The 18,810-nt window shown below is 44.0% G+C and overlaps 1 protein-coding gene across 8 annotated transcripts in view; it reads left to right on the forward strand.

Annotated features, from left to right (window-relative positions):
- Window positions 1–18,810, forward strand: part of Mtus1 (microtubule associated scaffold protein 1) — a 149,725-nt gene that overhangs the window by 106,747 nt on the left and 24,168 nt on the right. For 6 of the 8 annotated variants that reach the window (XM_029480460.2, XM_021170971.3, XM_021170973.3 and 3 more), the window contains 2 exons: window positions 10,958–11,172; window positions 17,924–17,990. In XM_029480460.2, the coding sequence (XP_029336320.1) occupies window positions 10,958–11,172; window positions 17,924–17,990 (282 nt within the window). Of the gene's footprint in view, window positions 1–10,957; window positions 11,173–14,314; window positions 16,853–17,923; window positions 17,991–18,810 lie in introns of those variants that run through there. The other 2 variants (XM_085844005.1, XM_021170977.3) reach the window with 2 other exon arrangements.

Raw genomic sequence — 18,810 nt, forward strand, 5'->3', positions numbered from 1 at the left:
TTCTTTTACAATATAATCTTCTGTGCTTCATCATAACAATGAGGTTTGTTGGGTTTGGGGGAGGGGAGGGTTGTTTTGTTTGAACAACTTTTGATACATTTTGGAGAGCCTGCTATCTCTCAGTGTGTTATGTCTGCAAGAGTCTACACTCAGAAGCATCCTTTTATGATAAACACAACGGCAACATAATCCGAGCACTGGAGGTACCATCTGAGGCTACACAGTGCCCACTCACGGGGTATGGCCTTAGAGGTGGAAGTGACATTTGAGCTGGCTTAGCTCAGGATGTAAAAAAATCACAGGAGACGTGCTATTTACCAGCTTTAATTACTTTGGAGGAGTAACTACAAGAAGACCCCAGCAAGCTGCTATGGCTTGCTTGGGAGATCAGTTCCTAGTGGTGACAGGACATTGAGGTACTATTTCCTTCCATGTGTTTAATTAGAAAGGACACATTGTTAGTGCATGTTGTCATTGGCAAAAATTAAAAAGACACTCCTGGCATAAGCAGACTTTGTTATTGAGCAGTTTTTTAAGTCTCTAGTAAAATTGGCAAGTTGAAAGGATTAAGATAAAAACCAAAAGCCCATAAAAAACTACAGTTAAGGTAGCGATGGCATCCTGGGGCATGCTTTAATCCCGGCAGTGGGGATGCTGAAGCAGACATATGTCTGTGAGTTCAAGCCCAGCCTTGTATTCTTAGCAGATTCTAGGATAGTTAAAAGTTCTGAACAGAGATACTGTCTCAAAACCATCACCACCACCAATACCAACAAACAAGATTGAGATATACCTCAATCGGTTGACAGAACTAGAATGTGTATGTCCAGACTCCTGCGTGTTGCAGGCAATCTTTAGGCTCTATAGCGCCTTGAGAAAGTTACAAGGCAGGTGACTAATCTGAAGAGCAGGTGAGCTTAGGATGGGCTATTCTTGGAGACTATGGGAGCAGAGTGTGAGAGAAGGTTCTAACGCCTTCCTCTCAAGCCATTCCTAACTCCTCCTCGACTCCCGCCCTTGCCCTCATTGCGCCTGTCAGTCTGATCGCTCCCAGCTGGAATCCTGCACTGCACCAGGGCCTCTTAATCTGACTATGTGGGCCTCCTGTTCCATCCTGTTCTTCTCCTGCCTGTTTTCACAGTCTTGGGCCCCAAGCTTGGTGCCCTCGGGCCTCCCTCCCGACCTCTTGATTTTGCCCCTTCAGATCTTCCTTCCCTTCCCTGCCCTGATCAGCACTGTTCTGTTTCCTACAAGATACAGTCTTGCACAGTGCACATGCCCTTGCTACTGTTTATGTTTCCAACAGCTTTACTTTACTTTGGGATTGAGGGGCCTTGAGTCTCTGCCTTTGTGTCTTCAGTTCCTGGCTACCTCCTTTACTTTTCTGTCTGCCACATGGGCAAATTCAGTCAAGACTCTGCCCCTCTACCTAGAACCTTCTCTGCCTGCACCCCACCCCACTGTGTACATGACTCCAATATCTGATTATAATACCATTTCACACTCCCAAGCATGGTGACGTACCTCTGTCTGCTGCACAAGTTTCTTCTTTAAACAAAACAAAACAAACCAAACCAGAACCAGTTTATTAAGATGCGTTGTGTAGACAGCTACAGAACAAGCTGCAGCCATTTTGATAACTGTGGCATATCTAGGTGCTCATTTATATTAGAAAACGATCCCGTTGACTCTCATGTTAATACTTTAGCTTTCTGGAGTGTTGCACGACAAACATTCCCATCATCCAATGCAAAGGAGATGCCGACTGCAAAAGCAAGTACAAGGTGTTCCTGTTAGAACTTGCAGATGTGGGGTTGATAATAGTGCAGAAGACGGGACTCGTCCGTCTGTCTAGGCTGGTGGAGGTTCAGGTTGTCTTTCTGTATCACAGAGCAATGCTGTCTTCGGAGACGGCCTCCTGGGTCCCCAGTGTCTCTCTCTTTGGCTCCCCCTGTTATGGTAGATTGTATCATATCAAAGTTGGACATGACCCAACAGGAGAAAGAGAGTCACAAGAGCAGGCACAGGAGTCAGAGATCCACTCGTTCTTACAGTCAGGAATTCTATGGAAATACTAAGCTAACAGCTATGATCTAAATGCCGAGGGTCTAGTGTAGACTCATTTAGGCCCCACGCTTGTTGCTTCAGTCTCTGTGAGCTCCTGTGTGCCTTGCTTGGTTGATTCAGACGGCCTTGTTCTCCTAGTGTCTTCCATCCCTTCTGGCTCCTCTTCCTCAAGGTTCCTTCCCTGAGCTCCGAGGGAAGGGATTTGATGCAGAAATCCCATGTAGATTATCTCTCTACATAAGGTCCGACTGTGGGTCTCTGCATCTGTTTCCTCCTCCAGAGGAGGCTTCTCCAATGATGAGTGGATAAAGCACTGATCTGTGAGTATAGAAGAATATCATTAGGAGTCATTTTATTGATACTTAAAAAAAAAGACCCGTCATTCATATTTGATTTTACCGTAGGCCTCTGGGTCTTTGGTTCTTAGGTTCATAGTTCCTTTCCTTGAGTAAGCGTCAAATCAAATCAGATATTGGTTGGCTCCTCCCAGAAGTTCTGTGCCACCATTGCCCTAGCAAAGTTTGTGGGCAGAATGGATGGTAAGCCAAAGGTTGTTATCTATGTTTATCTTTCTGTAGTCTGCAGGGCACCTTTCTGCCCCAAAAGACGCTAGCATGTAGGAGCAAAGCATCCGTGTGCACACTAGCTTTACATCGCCATGTGCAGTGACTTGTGTGGGTGTTGTCCTCGGTAATGGGGCCCCACTGTTGGTCTTTGGAGAGCAACCATTTATCTTACCAATAGCCTTTGTTGTTTTGGAATCATGGGATCCTCCTCAACAACTCAACTGAATGCAGCTCAGTCCCATCACTGGCAACTGAGAGCCCATTTTCCCTATTACAAGGAGCCCCAACTAAGATTCCCTTCATCACCCCAGGAAGTTTGCACTGCACTAGGTTCCCAAATGTCCCGGTTCCAGGCCTCTCTCTCCCTCCACTCCATCTCCCCACAACTTGATCTCCATTCTCCTGTCCCCATGAGCCCCCAATCTGCCATAAAAATCGATTGTTTACCCCTCCCAGGGAAATCTATGTACCCTCCCAGTCCCCACTGCCATGCTTCATATCTAACCTGATTCTACAGATTGTAGCTTGGTGTTATCATCTACTTAATGTCTAATATCCATTTATAAGCAAGTTTATATCATATTTCTCTTTCTGGTTCCAGATGAGCTCTGGGTGCTTTTTTCTCTGGTTCATTAGCCTGCAAATTCCATGATATTATTTTTTTTTTCAATAGCTGAGTAATTCTCTATTGTGATATGTACCACATTTGGTTTATCCATTCTTCTGTTGAGGGACATCTAGGCTGTTTCCAGTTTATGGATCTATTCACATGTATTACATACACTATACATGCACACATCCAGTTAGACTAGCACCATTTGTTGACGATGCTGTCTTTTTTCCAGTGTGTATTTCAGACTTTACCTTTTATCAGGAGTCGATATGGGTGTTGGATCAATGTCTGGATCTTAAGTTCAATCCCATTGATCAACGTGTCTGTTTTTCTGCCAGTACCATGAAGGTTTTATTACCAATGCTCTGTAGTATGGCTTGAAATCAGGCATGGTGAGAACGCCAGTTCTTTTATTGTTTAGTGTTGTAGCTATTCTGGGTTTTTTGTTTTTCCATGTGAAGTGGAGAATTGTCCTTTCAAGACCTGTAAAGAATGGTGTTGGAGTATTGATGGGGATTGCATTGAATGTGTAGATTGCTTTTGGTAAGATGGCCATTTTTACTGCGTTAATTATACTGATCCATGATCGTGGGAGATCTTTTCATCTACTTATATCTTCTTCAGCTACTTTCTTTAGAGACTTGAAGTTTTTATTATATGTGTCTTTCACTTGGTTTAGGGCTAGCCCAAGGTACTTTATACTACTTGAGGCTATTGTGAAAGGTGTTGGTTTTCCTGACTTTTTTCCTAAATTCACTTGTCATTTGTATATAGGAGGGCTTCTGGTTGTTTTTATTTTTTTGTATGCAGCTATTTTGCTGCAAGTGTGTTTCAGCTGAGCTCCCTGGTGGAATTTTTGAGGCCACTTAGGTATACTATCATATCATCTGCAAAAACAAAAAACAAAACAAAATACTTTGACTTCTTCCTTTCCAATCTGTATCCTCTTGATCTCCTTCAGTTGTCTTATAGCTCTAGCTAAAACTTCAGGTAATATATTGAATAGATATGGACAGAGTGAAGAACCTTGTCCTGTCCCTGATGTGGTGGAATTGCGAGCGAGCAGATATTTTTAGTTAAAACTTTCTGGAGGCCTGCAAGGTGACTCAGCAGGTAAAAGTACCTGCCAGCAAGCCTGAAGACCTGGGCTCAATTCCAGGACCCACATCTTGTTCAAATCTGTGCACAAACAGTTTTGTTTTCTGGTTTGTGCTTTACCATAACTAAAGCCATAGTACATACAGACCAGAAGTGGCAATGGCAGTTTGTTGATAATTTATTTTATTTTTTAAATTTTTTTAATCCTTTATTCTTAAAGTTCAAAAATTTTAAACAGAATCTTTGTGCAAAGTTAGATTACATTTTTGTATTTCTATGGCATACCTTTAGCATTTACATCTAGCTATTTCTTTTCTTAATAGGAATGTGAATTTGGCAACTGAATGTATAGTGATGTCTTAAGAAAAATTAATCAGTGAATATTGAACTGATAGATTTATATACTAGATAAGCACCAGGCAGAGATGACAACACTAATATAATGCTTATATAACTAGATATTCAAAAATGTAAATGCAAGAAGTACTTTCCTAAATATATATATTGGCAATTCTGAGCTTAATTGAGTTTACCATTGTAAGTACATTGTTTTATCAATGCCTTCATGTAGCGAATACCCTGGCTAGAAGATAAATCAAATAAGGCAAGCAATAAATGGTTTTAATAATTCACAAAGTTCACAATATAATGTTTCTCAACTCGGATGACTATTCAGGTTTTTTTTTTTTAAATTTAATCTTTTTTTACAGTCCAGATATTATCCCCCTCCTGGTTCACCCTCTGACTGTTCCACATCCAATACCTTCCCCTCCCTACCCCTCACCCCCACCCCCACCCCCATGAGAATGTCCCCACCCCACCAGACCTCTCCACTCCCTGGGTCCTCCAGTCTCTTGAGGGTTAGGTGCACCTTCTCTGACTAAGTCCAGATCTGGTAGTCCTCTGCTGTATGTGTGTTGGGGGTCTCATATTAGCTCGTGTATGCTGCCTAGTTGTTGTGCAGTGTCTGAGAGATCTTGGGGTCCAGGTAGGTTGAGACTGCTGGTCTTCCTACAGGGTCGCCCTCCTCCTCTTCGGCTTCTTTTAGCTTTACCCTAATTCAACCACAGAGATCAGCAGCTTCTGTCCATTGGTTGGGTGTACATATCTGCATCTGACTCTTTCAGCTGCTTATTGGGTCTTCCATAGCGAGGTCATGCTAGGCCCCTTTTTGTGAGCACTCCATAGCCTCAGTAATAGTGTCAGGACTTGGGGCCTCCCCTTGAGCTGGGTCCCAATTTGGGCCTGTCGCTGGACCTCCTTTTCCTCGGGCTCTCCTCCATTTTTGTCCCTGAAGTTCTTTCAGACAGGAATAATTCTGGGTCAGTTTTTGCCTATGGGATGACAATCCCATCCCTCACTTGATGCCCTGTCTTTCTGCTGGAGGTGGGCTTTACAAGTTCCCTCTCCCCGCTGTAGGGCTCTCCCCATTTAAGGTCCCTCCCTTTGAGTTTAATGTCTCAGATTAAATGGATTCATTGAAGTCAGATCTTGTTCTGTTAATACATTACATAGATATGATAAATCAAAAAAAGTTTATCTTTTTAAAATACAGCCACATTACCAAAACAGTAACATCCTTATTCGGATAAACATGTAAGGGCGTGGAAGGAGAGATGGCCGGAGATTGCTTCATATTATGCTAAATTTGTTGTGTAAACAGTGAAGCCCGCAGGGCTCAGGGGAAACCCTTGGCTTTTCTTTTTTTTTTTTTTTTTTTTTTCTTTTTTTTAAAATTTACTTATTTTATGTATATGAGTACATTATTGCTGTCTTCAGACACACCAGAAGAGGGCATCTGATCGCATTACAGATGGTTGTGAGCCACCATGTAGTTGTTGGGAATTGAACTCAGGACCTGTGGAACAGCAGTCAGTGCTCCTAACCCCTGAGCCATCTCTCCAGCCCAACCCTTGGCTTTTCATGTTGCAGAGTAATCCATCTATGAGAGCTTTGAGCATCACTGGAGATTTTCGTATTCTCTCTGATCCTCAGGAACGAGGACAGGGAAGGACGCGTGAACTGGGTCGTCGGCTGCCTTGCAGGATTGCTCTCCTGAGGGAGTGCAGTATGTGGAGCGACGATTGAGGCCACCGCGTGCTTGTCCAGCCCCAGACACAGGGCACCGCGCATGCGCAATGGAAAGCGTGGTACTCTCGGAAAACAAGTCGCAGTGTCGGTTTCCTCCTTAGTTGTCAATTTTGTTCAAGCCTTAACAGCACGTGTCTTTAATCTCTTGTCTACATTGCCCTGGGAAAGACTCTGAGTAGACTATACTCTCTTGCTGGCCAAGTGTTGAGTAAAGATTTAAGTGCATATATAACACAGATGCATTTTTAAAAGAGCGAAAGACATGAAAGTGACATGAAATGTCTTATCGTTGTGACTTCTAGTCCTTAACCCAAGAAGGTAATCACTGCTAGTAGTTTTATATGCGGTACTTTCATGAGGTATTTGTAAGTCCCCAGGAATAGTAACGAATGTTTTCTCTAGAATGTTAACATAAAAGATTGGCCTCAGACTGGAGATGTAGCTTAGTGGTGGAGGGCCGAGTATGCAATGTCTGATCCCCGACATTGTGGGGGAGAAGGGGATGCATTTGAGAGCTACCCTTCAAACTAATAGTCATCTGTTAATTTAAAAAGTCTGGTAAGTTTGCTACATTTTGTTTCTAAGTATATAACAATTTACATTGCTATTCGGTCCAGTCTCCAGAGTGTGTGAGGATAGCAGACTGTCAGTGTTCTGGATTCTAAACGAGTCTGTCAGAGTTGTTTACACTCACCTGAACTAGCCTTACCCACCCTACAAAGGTACCGGAAGGATCAGGATAGGGGATAGCCTGGGTGACCCGTGCCTGTAGTCACAGCTGCTCTGGAAGCTACGGCAGGGAAAGCCCAGGAATTTGAAGCTAGCCTGGGCTACAGAGAGATTAAAGCTCAAAGAAGAGAGGAAAAAGAGGAAATACTCTGAACTGTAAATGCTGCCATTGTTCTTATCTATTCTGTGGCAAATATAATTTCTTAGAACATTATACCGGCTAATTTTATGTCAACTTGATACTGGCTAGAGTCATCTGAGACAAGGGAGCCTCAACTGAGAAAATGCCTCCATAAGATCAGGCTGTTGGGCATTTTTGTAATTAATTAGTGGGAGGGCCCGGCCCATTGTGGGTGGTGCTATCCCTGGGCTGGTAGTCCTGGATGCTATAAGAAACGGGCTGAGCAAGCCAAAGGCAGTGCAGTAGTAAGCAGCACTCCCCAGGACACTCAGGCTTCTGCCCAATGTGAGTTCCTGTCCTGACTTCCCTCAGTGATGAACTGTTAGATTGGCATCTAAATTGAAATAAACCCTTTCCTCCCTGGGTTGCTTTGGTCATGGTGTTTCATCACAGCAATAGTAACCCTAAAAGGCCACTGTTAAGGAACGGGTACACGGAAAATGTAGATCCGCTGTTAAATATTTTTTAATGTTTTTGTCGTTAATATAGTAAGTGATTCATAATTTATTTTTCTGGACTATTTTTATGGCAATATCAAGCTTAATACGTAGTCTGTATCTAGAGAAGTGGCAGTTAGTGACAAACAACTTGAAAACCCCATCCCATAAAGAATGAGGAATGTTTTCCTGGTCTCTGAGTACTGTAAGACACAACGGGAATCTTAGTCAGTTTAAAAGTGAGGCTTATCAAGTCTTAGGGACTGTTTCACCACATAAAGGAGCCACAGGAAACGAGGGCACTTTTATCTGATACTTAAAATATTGTTTAGCCAGGTGTGGTGGTGCACACCTTTAATTCCAGCACTTGGGAGGCAGAGGCAGGCGGATTTCTGAGTTCCAGGACAGCCAGGGCTACACAGAGAAACCCTGTCCTGAAAAACCAAATATATAGTTTTGAATGTAACTTATATTTAAATATTATTTTTAGTGTAAGCAAGAGCCATTGGCTCTTCAATCCAGAAGTCTATTTCCTGTTTCCCAAGCATTCTTGGATGATAGTTTGTGGATCCTTAAAAAATGAGAGGAAAACCTTGCTGCTTAAAAAGTTCTGTCAAAAATACAGAAGTGGATGCTCAAAGCCATCCATTGGACAAAGCACAGGGTCCCCAATGAAGGAGCTAGAGAAAGTACCCAAGGAGCTGAAGCAGTTTGCAGCCCCGTAGGAGGAACAACAATATGAACCAACCAGTAACCCCAGAGCTCCCTGGGACTAAACCACCAACCAAAGAAAATACATGGTGGGACACGTGGCTCTAGCTACATATGTAGCAGAGGATGGCCTAGTCGGTCATCAGTGGGAGGAGAGGCCCTTGGTCCTGTGAAGGTTCTATGTCCCAGTGTAGTGGAATACCAGGGCCATGAAGCAGAAGTGGGTGGGTTGGTGAGCAGTGGGGAGGGGAAAGGGATAGGGGGTTTTTCAGAGGCGAAACCAGGAAAGGGGATAACATTTGAAATGTAAATAAAGAAAATATCTAATAAAAAAAAAAGAAAAGTTCTATCAAATTTGTCAGTGCAGAATGTAGATGGACGGTGTCCATGGGGGCTGGTTGTCACAATTAGGAAACATTTATTTTACTTTTTTTTTTTTTTTTTAAGTTTCATGTGCCTTTTTTTTTTTTTTATATTTATATTTGTTTTGATTGCTGGGCCTGTTTATTTCCAGACACCAAGCAGTAGGCTTCCTGTTTTACCCAGAGCAACTTGACGTTTGGAATGCTTCCAAAACTGCAGGAAAGATTTTCATTTAAAACCGGTTGTTCCCAGAACACAGCATGGGAAGTGAACAATCTCTCCAAATGTAGATGAATCTGGAATAGTAGCATGCATTTGAGAACATTTTTTTTTTTTTTTTGGAGACAGGGTTTCTCTGTGTAGCCCTGGCTGTCCTGGAGCTCACTCTGTAGACCAGGCTGTCCTGGAACTCAGAAATCCGCCTGCCTCTGCCTCCCGAGTGCTGGGATTAAAGGCGTGCGCCACCACGCCTGGCTGAGAACATTTTTATACTCTTTTTTTTTTTTTCCTACTCGGGGAACGAAGTTTGCACTTGTTGTAAAATGAGGCAGTGTATCCAGGCACACACTGCTTTTCACAGTAACCTCAGAGGAGCACAGTGTGGGATCTCCAGTGTATATGCTGGGTCATTAGATTCTGAGTGACATCTGCAGAGTAGACTGTGACAATGACCAGAAAGACAGCGGGGAAGGCAGCTCTGTGGGAGGTGTTTGTGGAAAGGGCACAGGGGGCAGTGAGGTGAAGGAGGAAGGAGTTCCTGGGAAAATGGGAGGGCTTTAGGGTGGAGGAGGCGGACCGGCAAGCAACTGTGAAGAACTTACTAAAACTTAAACAAATCCTCTATGGACTACTATAATGAAGCCTATTACTTAGCATGCTAACAAACAGACAAAAATAGCACATATACTCATTTATTTGGAGGCAGAGTCTCGGTGTGTCTCCTCAGTTGGCCTACGAAACCTCTGAAGACCAGGCTGTCTTGGAACTCACAGAGATCCACCTGCCTCCCCCTCCCCCCCCCCCCAAGCACTGGAATTAAAAGTGTGTGTCACCATGCCCAGTCTAACAATTTTTTTTTTAAAGGAGACTTCGAGAGGAAAGAAAAGCATTTCAAGTTCAATAATCTGAATTTTCCTCAGTGCTTATCCCATGATTTCTTTTTTCTTTTCTTTTTTTAAAATCTCTGCTTTTTAATCATACCCTTTCATCTTCTGTTTGAAAACACAAGGGGATTTAAACTGCATCCTAGATTTAAGTGCACTACCGGCTAGCTTCAGCATTTCTCCAAAATGCAAAACCGTTTGAATAGTGTGCCTTAGTTCTGCCTACTGTATAATTGTACTTTGTTCAGCCTGTGTCATGAGTGCAGCGCCACTCTTGTTCCTTTTCGTCACCTGGTATAATTTACTGCATCACGTGATACCAGATTCACATTCATTCTCTCTCCCCCTCTCCCCTTACATGCACATGCACGTATGCACATACAAACGGACTCAAAGACAGACACAGAAAAGGGCCGTTGACTTTCAGATTTCTTTGTCAATTTAACTGGAAGAGTAAAAACTCTGAAGTGGAGTTGGAGGGATGGCTCAGCAGGTAAAAGTGCTTGCCATGCAAGCCTGGTGACCTGTGCTTGATCCTGGAACTCATAGTAAAAGGAAACCAGTTCTAGGAGGTGGTTCTCTGACCTCCACAGGACCGTAGTACTGTTTGAGAACCTGTGCTCTCATTCATGCACATAACATCATGAACACAGACAATAATGGTGAATTAAAAATAAAGGCCACAAAGTCACTATTTTGCCTCTTCCCTGCCTTCAGTGTTTTATGTTTCTGAGTTGCTAAATCTGTTTGGCTCATGTGTATAACTCCCCATTGAATCTTCACAGCGAGAACTAAAGCCATTGGCCCTGTTTATGAGTTTCACCCATCCTGATCCCCGATCAACTCCAGCCTGCCACCATGTGTACGTCCCAACGTAAAACATGGTTCAGATGCTCTCGTGTGGCGGCAGTAGGCTGGCTTTGAGCCCCATGTGGTGGTGGTTATAAAAATTAGTTAACCTCACTCATCTTTGTGCTTTTCTTTCCTTCCTCTTGCAGTTGAAAAGGGCAGGCAGAAGAATCCCAGGAGCCTGTGCATCCAGACCCAGACAGCTCCAGATGTGCTGTCCTCCGAGAGAGCCCTTGAGTTGGCCCAATACAAAACAAAATGTGAAAGCCAAAGTGGATTTATCCTGCACCTCAGACAGCTTCTTTCCCGTGGTAACACCAAGTTTGAAGCCCTGACAGTTGTGATCCAGCACCTCCTGTCTGAGGTAAGGATGTCTATCAATTCTCACTGGTGGGCGGCGGGGATGCTTGTCCTACAAATGTGCTGAACTTAGTGACTGCAAGAACTAGAACTCTATTTCTCTCCTCCCTCTCTCTCTGCACCCCAATCCCTGTGTGCGTGCACATGTGCATGTGCGTGTGTGTGTGTGTATGCTCGAAAGTGTGTGTGTGTGTGCGTGTGTGTGCACATGCACTCATGTGTTTACCCATGTGTGTTTATGGTGGAAACTAGAGAAAAATCTCACCATTTATTTCCAGGGAGCAATCTACCTTCTCGAGACAGGGTTTCTCACTAGCATGAAATTCTCCTCGTTGGTCTCGCTGGCTCACAAGCAAATCCCAGAAATCTGCCTGTCCCCACACCCCCAATACTCCAGCCCACGGAACTGCCTGGCTTTTTTTAAAACTGAGGGTCCTGGAGATTAAACTGAGGAATTGGTGCTTATGACCAAGCGAACCCCACGCCATGCCCCAAACTATAATTTTATCACCCACTTCCTACTTGTGCCAGTCTCTAGGTGGATTTGAAGTTACAATAACTTTCTGTTATCGTCCCCCACTCCTTTTCTTTGTGTGGTGGATAAGCCTGTGTACATGTGGGTGCTGGTGCTCAAGCATGCAGAGGCTAGAGCAGGATGGTGGTCCTCTAGTGTTCCACCTTAGTTTCTGAGACACGGTTCCTCACTGAACCTTTAACTGGAAATTTCAGCCAGGCTGGCTGCTGGACTAGAGGATTCCCAGGATCCACCTGACTTCATCTCCAAAGGCTGTGGTTATGGGTACTCACGACCATGCCTAGCTTTTTACATGGGCATTGGAGATTTGAACTCATGTCCCCTTGCTTTGACAGCAAGCACTCCTAACTGCTGAGCCATTCCTGCAAATAGGTTCTTTTTTTTTTTTTAATTTTATTTTATTTTTACTTTTTACACTCCATATTCCGTTCCCACCCTCCACCCCACCTGACCTCTAAGCTCCCTGGGGCCTCCAGTCTCTTGAGTGTTTGGTTCATCGTCTCTGAATGAACACAGACTCGGAAGTCCTCTACTGTATGTGTATTGGGGTCCTCACGTCAGCTGGTGTCCGCTGTCTGTTTGGTGGTCCAGTGTCTGACAGATCCGGGTTAAGTGACACTGCTCGTTCTCCTACAGGATCGCCCTTCTCTGAAAATATGCTCTTATGTCCCTTTCCCTCCCAGTCTCTTCACTGGAAAGATGGTAGTGAAATGATAATTGGCCTATGCTATTTTATAGAACTCCAGATCTACAATAGTATGAAAGTCTCATTCCACTCACTTTTTTTTTGGTCTAAATTATATACACTTTCCCTCATGGTTAATGCTTTAGAATCTCCCATCTGACTGTTAGTCTCTCAAAGGACCTCTTTTAGAAAGAGTATCCTACAGAATATGTAAATGTAGTGTTAATAAGAGACTTTTTAGCTGGGCGGGCGTGGTGGCGCACGCCTTTAATCCCAGCACTTGGGAGGCAAAGGTGGGTGGATTTCTGAGTTCCAGGTCAGCCAGGGCTACACAGAAAAACCCTGTCTCAAAAAACCAAAAAAAAAAAAAAAAAAAAAAAAAAACCAGAGACTTTTGGGTCCAGAAGAAGTGGTTCCTAAACCCAACCCATGTAGTTCATCAGGTGTTCTGTTGAGGAACAAATAGAAGTGGCCCTGGGTTTGGTATACTGAGTGATGCACAATATACAATATACCCTTAAGGAGTTTCAAGAGCCTTTTTGTAAAGATCCATGTTTTTTTTGGGTCCATTGCTATTGGGTGAGGCAGAACATTCTGGCAGGAAGCAAGTGATGGAGATAGTAACTCACGCCATCATAGGAGAGAGAGAGAATAAAACAGAGAAACAGAAAGAGAAAGAAAAAGAGAGACAGAGACAAAGAGAAAAAGAAAAAGAGAAAGGAAGAGGCCAGATACAAACTATACCCTTTAAAACCCCACTTCCAATCAGGTTCTACCTCCTAACAGCCCATTCAGCTCTGACACCTTGAGAAGACTAATCCACTGATGAAGTTAGCATACTCATGATCCATGTCTCTCAACAGGACCAGCATGCTGGGGTGTCAAGCTTTCAGTGCCCGAGTGTTTCTTTCCAATCCACAGCAGAATGGCTGTGTAACAGTGACCTTAACGAATATCAAGCCCATGGACCCCCTCCTTAAGGAGACCCCAGGGGCTTCTAGCTCTATCTTTACCCACCCTCTGGACTCCAGGATCTTATACTTCCTTTCTATATGATAGCTTCTCACTCTGTGCTTGCTTCTGCTTTGAAAAGAAATAGCATATTTTATTATTTTAGGTGTTTGTCATGTGTATGTCTTTGCACCACTTATATGTGGTGCCCACAGAAGCCAGAAGAGAGGGTACAGGAATTGCAGACAGCTGTAAGCTGTCCTTAGTGGCTAAGAATTGAACTTGACCCCAGGGTTCTCTGGAAGAGCAAGCCAGGGCTCTTAACCACTGAGTCATTCCTCCAGCCTCTGTTTTGGCTCCTTGAGATGAAAGTTCATTGATAGCCGAGTCTGCTTCCAGTTCCTTCTTGTAAAACCACCCCAAGAATTGAAGTTGACAATGCAGACAGTACCTGAGTGGACGAGTGAAGGGTGAGAGTGGCACTGCAGAAACATCTTACAAGTGCACCCAGAATCCCCATGTTGGATGTTCTCCACCCCTTCTCTGTGTTATAATCTGTCAGTGAATGTTCGCTAGTTGCCTAGTGTGTACAAGGCCCTCACTGTTAGGAAACAGCTGAAAGGAAAAGGGTAACACAATTAAAAATCCCCTTAACCCTTTTCAGAGGTCTCTTGTACCTACTGTTGAAACATTTGGACCCTGTTAACCAGCATTGCTGTTAGCAACCCTAGAGTCCTCATCAAAGGGTCTCTAGGCATATATATTTCTTGGTAAGGTAAAACAAGACCAGGTAGGTTTTTTGCATATAGAATCTAACCAAGGCTAGTACCTACCCCCCCAAAAAAGGGTTTTAAATTATGCTAATACTCTACATCTCAGATTTAAAGGGGTGGGGTGGGGGTGGAAGCAGGCAGGGTGAGGGAGAGGGTGGGAAGGAAGTGTCCACATGATAAAAGTATGAACTCTCTGATGCAGCTCTTTCCTGTAATAGTTCCTGTGTTGCTGATGCCATTCAGTAGCCTGCAGAAGTCAGGCACACTGGTGGGACGACAGCCAGCCACTAAGTGCTTGCATCCCAGAGACCCTAATTAAATTACGGAGAATCCCATCCCGTTGTTGTGTTTTTTTTTTTTTTTCCTTAAAGCGCTTCATATATTTAATGCATGAGTTTGAAAGCATCTTTGTGTGGATTTCCACCTTTCTCTCTCGTCTCACTGTGTGTGTATATCTGTGGGGCGAGGGCGGGGTTGCATGTTATAGCACAAAGATAATCAAATAAACCTCTTCTGGATTATAAATGGTTTATCATCTATGACAGAGACACTAATCTAAGCAGCTGGAAAAAAAAATCGGTCTCTAACTGCCAGAATGTATTTTATCATCTTGAGTAAATAAGAAGTACATTTAAAGGGCAGGCAACCCAGACAGTCATGCAGAAACTAATAGTATGTCTGTCGGAGTCTGGGCTCTGTGGTCTGCATTTTTGAGTAGATCATATTAAAGCCCGGGGTTTCCCATAGTCCTGCGCTGCTTTGCCTCAGATGATGTCATCTGCTTTGATTGATGACCAAAGAATTGGTCCTGGACATTGCCCTCCTAAGTACCAGGCTCCTTGAAGGCAGGAGCTATGTCTTAATTTTCTTACATATCATTATGGTATAGGATATAAAATGTGCTTAACTCATAATTCAGAAAGATAAATGTCCCTTTTGGGCATTTGGGGGGAGGGGATGTTGGCTTTCCAGAAAGTGTATAAAATGAGTCAGGTTAAGAAAGCCCATCATCCCAAGAGGGTAGCATGGATTCTGGGAAGGATAGCTTTTGACTTGGATGGAAGATCTCGGGATGCTGAACAGGAGCTGGGCAATTCTAGTCCATGGGAGTGCACACAAGCACACAGGCTAGCACCCACACATGCTTGCTACACGTATGTATGTATGCTGTGTTTGCTGGAGGAAGAAATTCCGCCTCACGTATGGGTGCTACCTGAGCTCCACCTTCAGTCCCAGTGTTATTTGTAACATACTCAAAAGAGAAGGGAGTTTATACACAGAAAATATTGAGTAACAGCCCTCTAGGGTATAAAGAAACCCCTTCTATGCTTGTGTACTGGGCTTTAAAGAACCAGGACTAGAAGCAAAGGTGACACCAAGGGCAAAAAGCCATTGTGAAGGAAGAGTGGGCTGGCTTTCCCCCACCCCCACTTCCGGCCATTGAGACACAGTGACAACTGACCTTCATGTCCTCACGCTGGATCTTGCTGGAGAAGGCTGAGGGTGGTTTAGGGAAGTGAGTTAGGACAGATGTCAACACTCACTGAAATCTGTTGCCTCCTGAAGTCCACAAATAAGCTAACCACCCCTTCCTAGGGTGTTTCTGGAGGGAGGGAGGTGTGGCTTTTCCAGAGTCCTTTGGAGATAAGCATCTGTAGTGTCAGCCTTTGCCATTTTCCTTTCAGTTTTCTTGTGCAAGTGATAAGATTTCCTCGTCCTTTTACCCCCTTTTGTTTGCAACTTGGCTGCTGTGTGAAAGGGGACTCTGAAGCATGGTCACAGTTTCATGTCTAATAGAGCTGTCCCCGCTTTTCTCTTACTCCACTGACAGACTCTGCCATTTACCCAAAGCATTTGAATAAAATTAAGGTTTGACGTGACAGTACTCGAATAGTCAGGCTGTAGTGGCACGTGCCTGTAATCCCAGAACTTGGGAGACTAGGGCAAAGGAAAGCAAGTATGAGACCCTTAAGAAGGGGAGAAAAGAGAAAAACATTGTATCTGTGGGTTATTATTTTGTTGTTCTCAAACTTTAGTTTTTGCATTACAAAAGCAACTGTTTATTTTTGAAATTTGGAATTCCTGACTGGTGATTTCAAATATATGTAATCCCCAATAACCACGTATTGTCAATGAATTATACTCTATTGTAATATTATTTAAAGTTCTAAATCACAGCAGGGCCCCCTGGTTGCCCTTCACCATGAAGTTCATCATGCCTTTAGTATATGGGTTCTGAAGAGCAAGCCCCCTTTTTCTATTAGTAAGTGCGATAATCTAATGACCTCAATTAGAGAGCGGAGTAAAAAGGCTCACACATCTAAAAATAACTCCATTATCCACGCAGAGAGGGTCCCGTTTCTGTTTCCTCTGCCCCCGCTGATATTAAGTAAGTGCCAATCGATCAGGATAATGTCTGGCTCTCGTTTCTCATAAATGAAGGGCTGTGGCTTTAAGTAATCATCCGCTGCTTGTGCCAGAGACAGAAGCTGCAGTATCAGCTTCAGAGAGGAGTCTGAGGCAGTAACCTGCGGGACAGGCGGGGAGGCCACCAGGGCCAATGGCGCTCCTCCCTGTGGAGCTTTGAATGTAGGCAGACCCGGACGGATGGGTGGGAGGCGTGGCCACCTGTGCGCTTCTTGGACAGTGCAGGGGGTGGGGGAGTTGGAGAGACCGGAGCTGGAAAATGGGCTGCCCTAGCAGCAAAATGTGCCTCTCTCCTCCCTGTGCAGCAACAAGGGTAATTAGTATTTGTTTACAGTGCTTTTCTAGAAGGGTGTCAGGGACTACGTACTGCAGACCCTGTCTGGAACCAGGGGGAAGTGCTTTGAATGAGAAGCAACTCCAGACTGCAGAGACCAAGTCTCGTGGTCTCTGCCATACTGCAACCCAGATGCCGGCTGGAGTCCCACATCCAAGGTGATCTCAGGAAGTGCCCTTCCTGAAAGCCTGGACATTCTCTCACTTCCTAGTTTCACCCTGGCGCCAGGGACTCTCCATCTTGAGGAGCTGTGTCTAATGATTGTGTTTGTATAAGTATGTGTGGATGTGTGCCTGCTACAGACCTGAAGGTAACGTGAAAATTATTCCTTACCGCAAGACTTGTTATTCTTTAAACCCTGAAACACCCTCCTGATTTCTTTTACTTCACTTCTCTCAAGCCTATTTAGAATTGTAGTTGCTTCGTAAGAGTCCTTGGAAACTGCTGTGTAGCTGGGTGAAATCAACTTGATTTCATCTTTAAGAGATTAATTTTTTTATTTGTCCTAGCTTAAAAGCAAACTTTTTTTTTCTTGTTCAGAATATAGGCTTGGCCTTGTAACAAAACTTTTTTATTTGCAGACATGGGACAAAGTCTATCTAAATGCCTATGTTTAGAACATTAAATATTTATCTTGAACTGATTAGGCCCTTATTGCCCTTGGAGGGGAGAGTGCATTACATCTTAAGTACAGTATGCATTAGCTTAAAGGGTCTATGGATCTCCAGTAAGTGCATGGCTCAAAGCAAATATTTTTAAATAGCCTCTTTTGTTCCTCAAAGGAAAGTTTCAACAGGACCTGGGAAAATACAGATTTTCTTTTTTGAAACATGAAATTCCTTCACAGCAAAGGGACATCTGTGTTTTGCTTTGTTTTTAACAACACAAACTGTTAGCTTAGTGATTCAGTGATTCATATCTCGGCCTCTCAACTCTGAGTCTCATTTTCCCAGCAGTGGTAAGTGTGTACTTTACTGAAAGGGGACCCTCTTTAAACAAACAAACAAAACAAAACAAAAACGTTAGTAACTTGGTGTGTGTTTTCTGCAGCGGGAGGAAGCACTGAAGCAACACAAAACCCTCTCTCAAGAACTTGTCAGCCTCCGGGGAGAGCTAGGTAAGAGCCTGTTTTCCTGCCCCTGCCCCTGCCCTGGGTAAAGTTTACTGAAACTGACCAATGTGCTCTAACCTCCTGCTCTGTGGCTGGAGTTACACAGCGGACGGCTGGTCTTTCTCCCTCTCTCGTATCTGTGCAGACACTTACTATCGACACTGCTTTTGAATCTTGGCAGTGTGACCTCAAGCTCACAGAATTCCTGGCACTGCTCTGAGTGAGCTAACACTCACTTTCTGATGACCAAGGCATAAAGCATTGCTTCGTATGGTGTAGACAGGGACAGAATGATTTTTGTAATTGTGTGCGTTCCCATTGAATAATTCTGTCTGTCTGTCTGTCTGTCTGTCTGTTCTCTCTCTCTCTCTGTTTCTTTTTCTTTCCGGAATGACTTTTTATATTAAAGAGTGTTAAGAAAAAGCTATTCTCTGATAGAAGTGATTACGTTACACATCCCTGCTGTGGTACAGCGTACCTGTGAGTGTACAGTGAGTCTACAATTAAAGGAATACTGCTTGTTAGGGCCACCCATGCTCTGCGCTCCTTAAGTAGTCAGCATGAGCTGGGGAGGAAGGTCTACCAACTCCAGGAGTGGTGTGCTCTGTAGCATTCTCTAGGAAGTCCTGCTGTTTGATCTTTTGAGTTCTTGGTGCCTCTGAGGATCCCTAGATTTGAAGGACAAAGACAGTTGCCCTTTCTACCTGGATTACCTGTAGGAGAGATGGTCTGCTGTGCCCCCCCTCCCCTTGCCCTGTCTGTGGGGACCACTCACCCTAAGAATTGGCTTCCCGATTTAGCTTCAACTTGTTCAGCAAATGTCACC

This window comes from Mus caroli, unplaced genomic scaffold (assembly GCF_978045245.1).
Source record: "Mus caroli unplaced genomic scaffold, Mus_caroli_1 scaffold_10, whole genome shotgun sequence".
Lineage (NCBI taxonomy): Eukaryota > Metazoa > Chordata > Mammalia > Rodentia > Muridae > Mus > Mus caroli.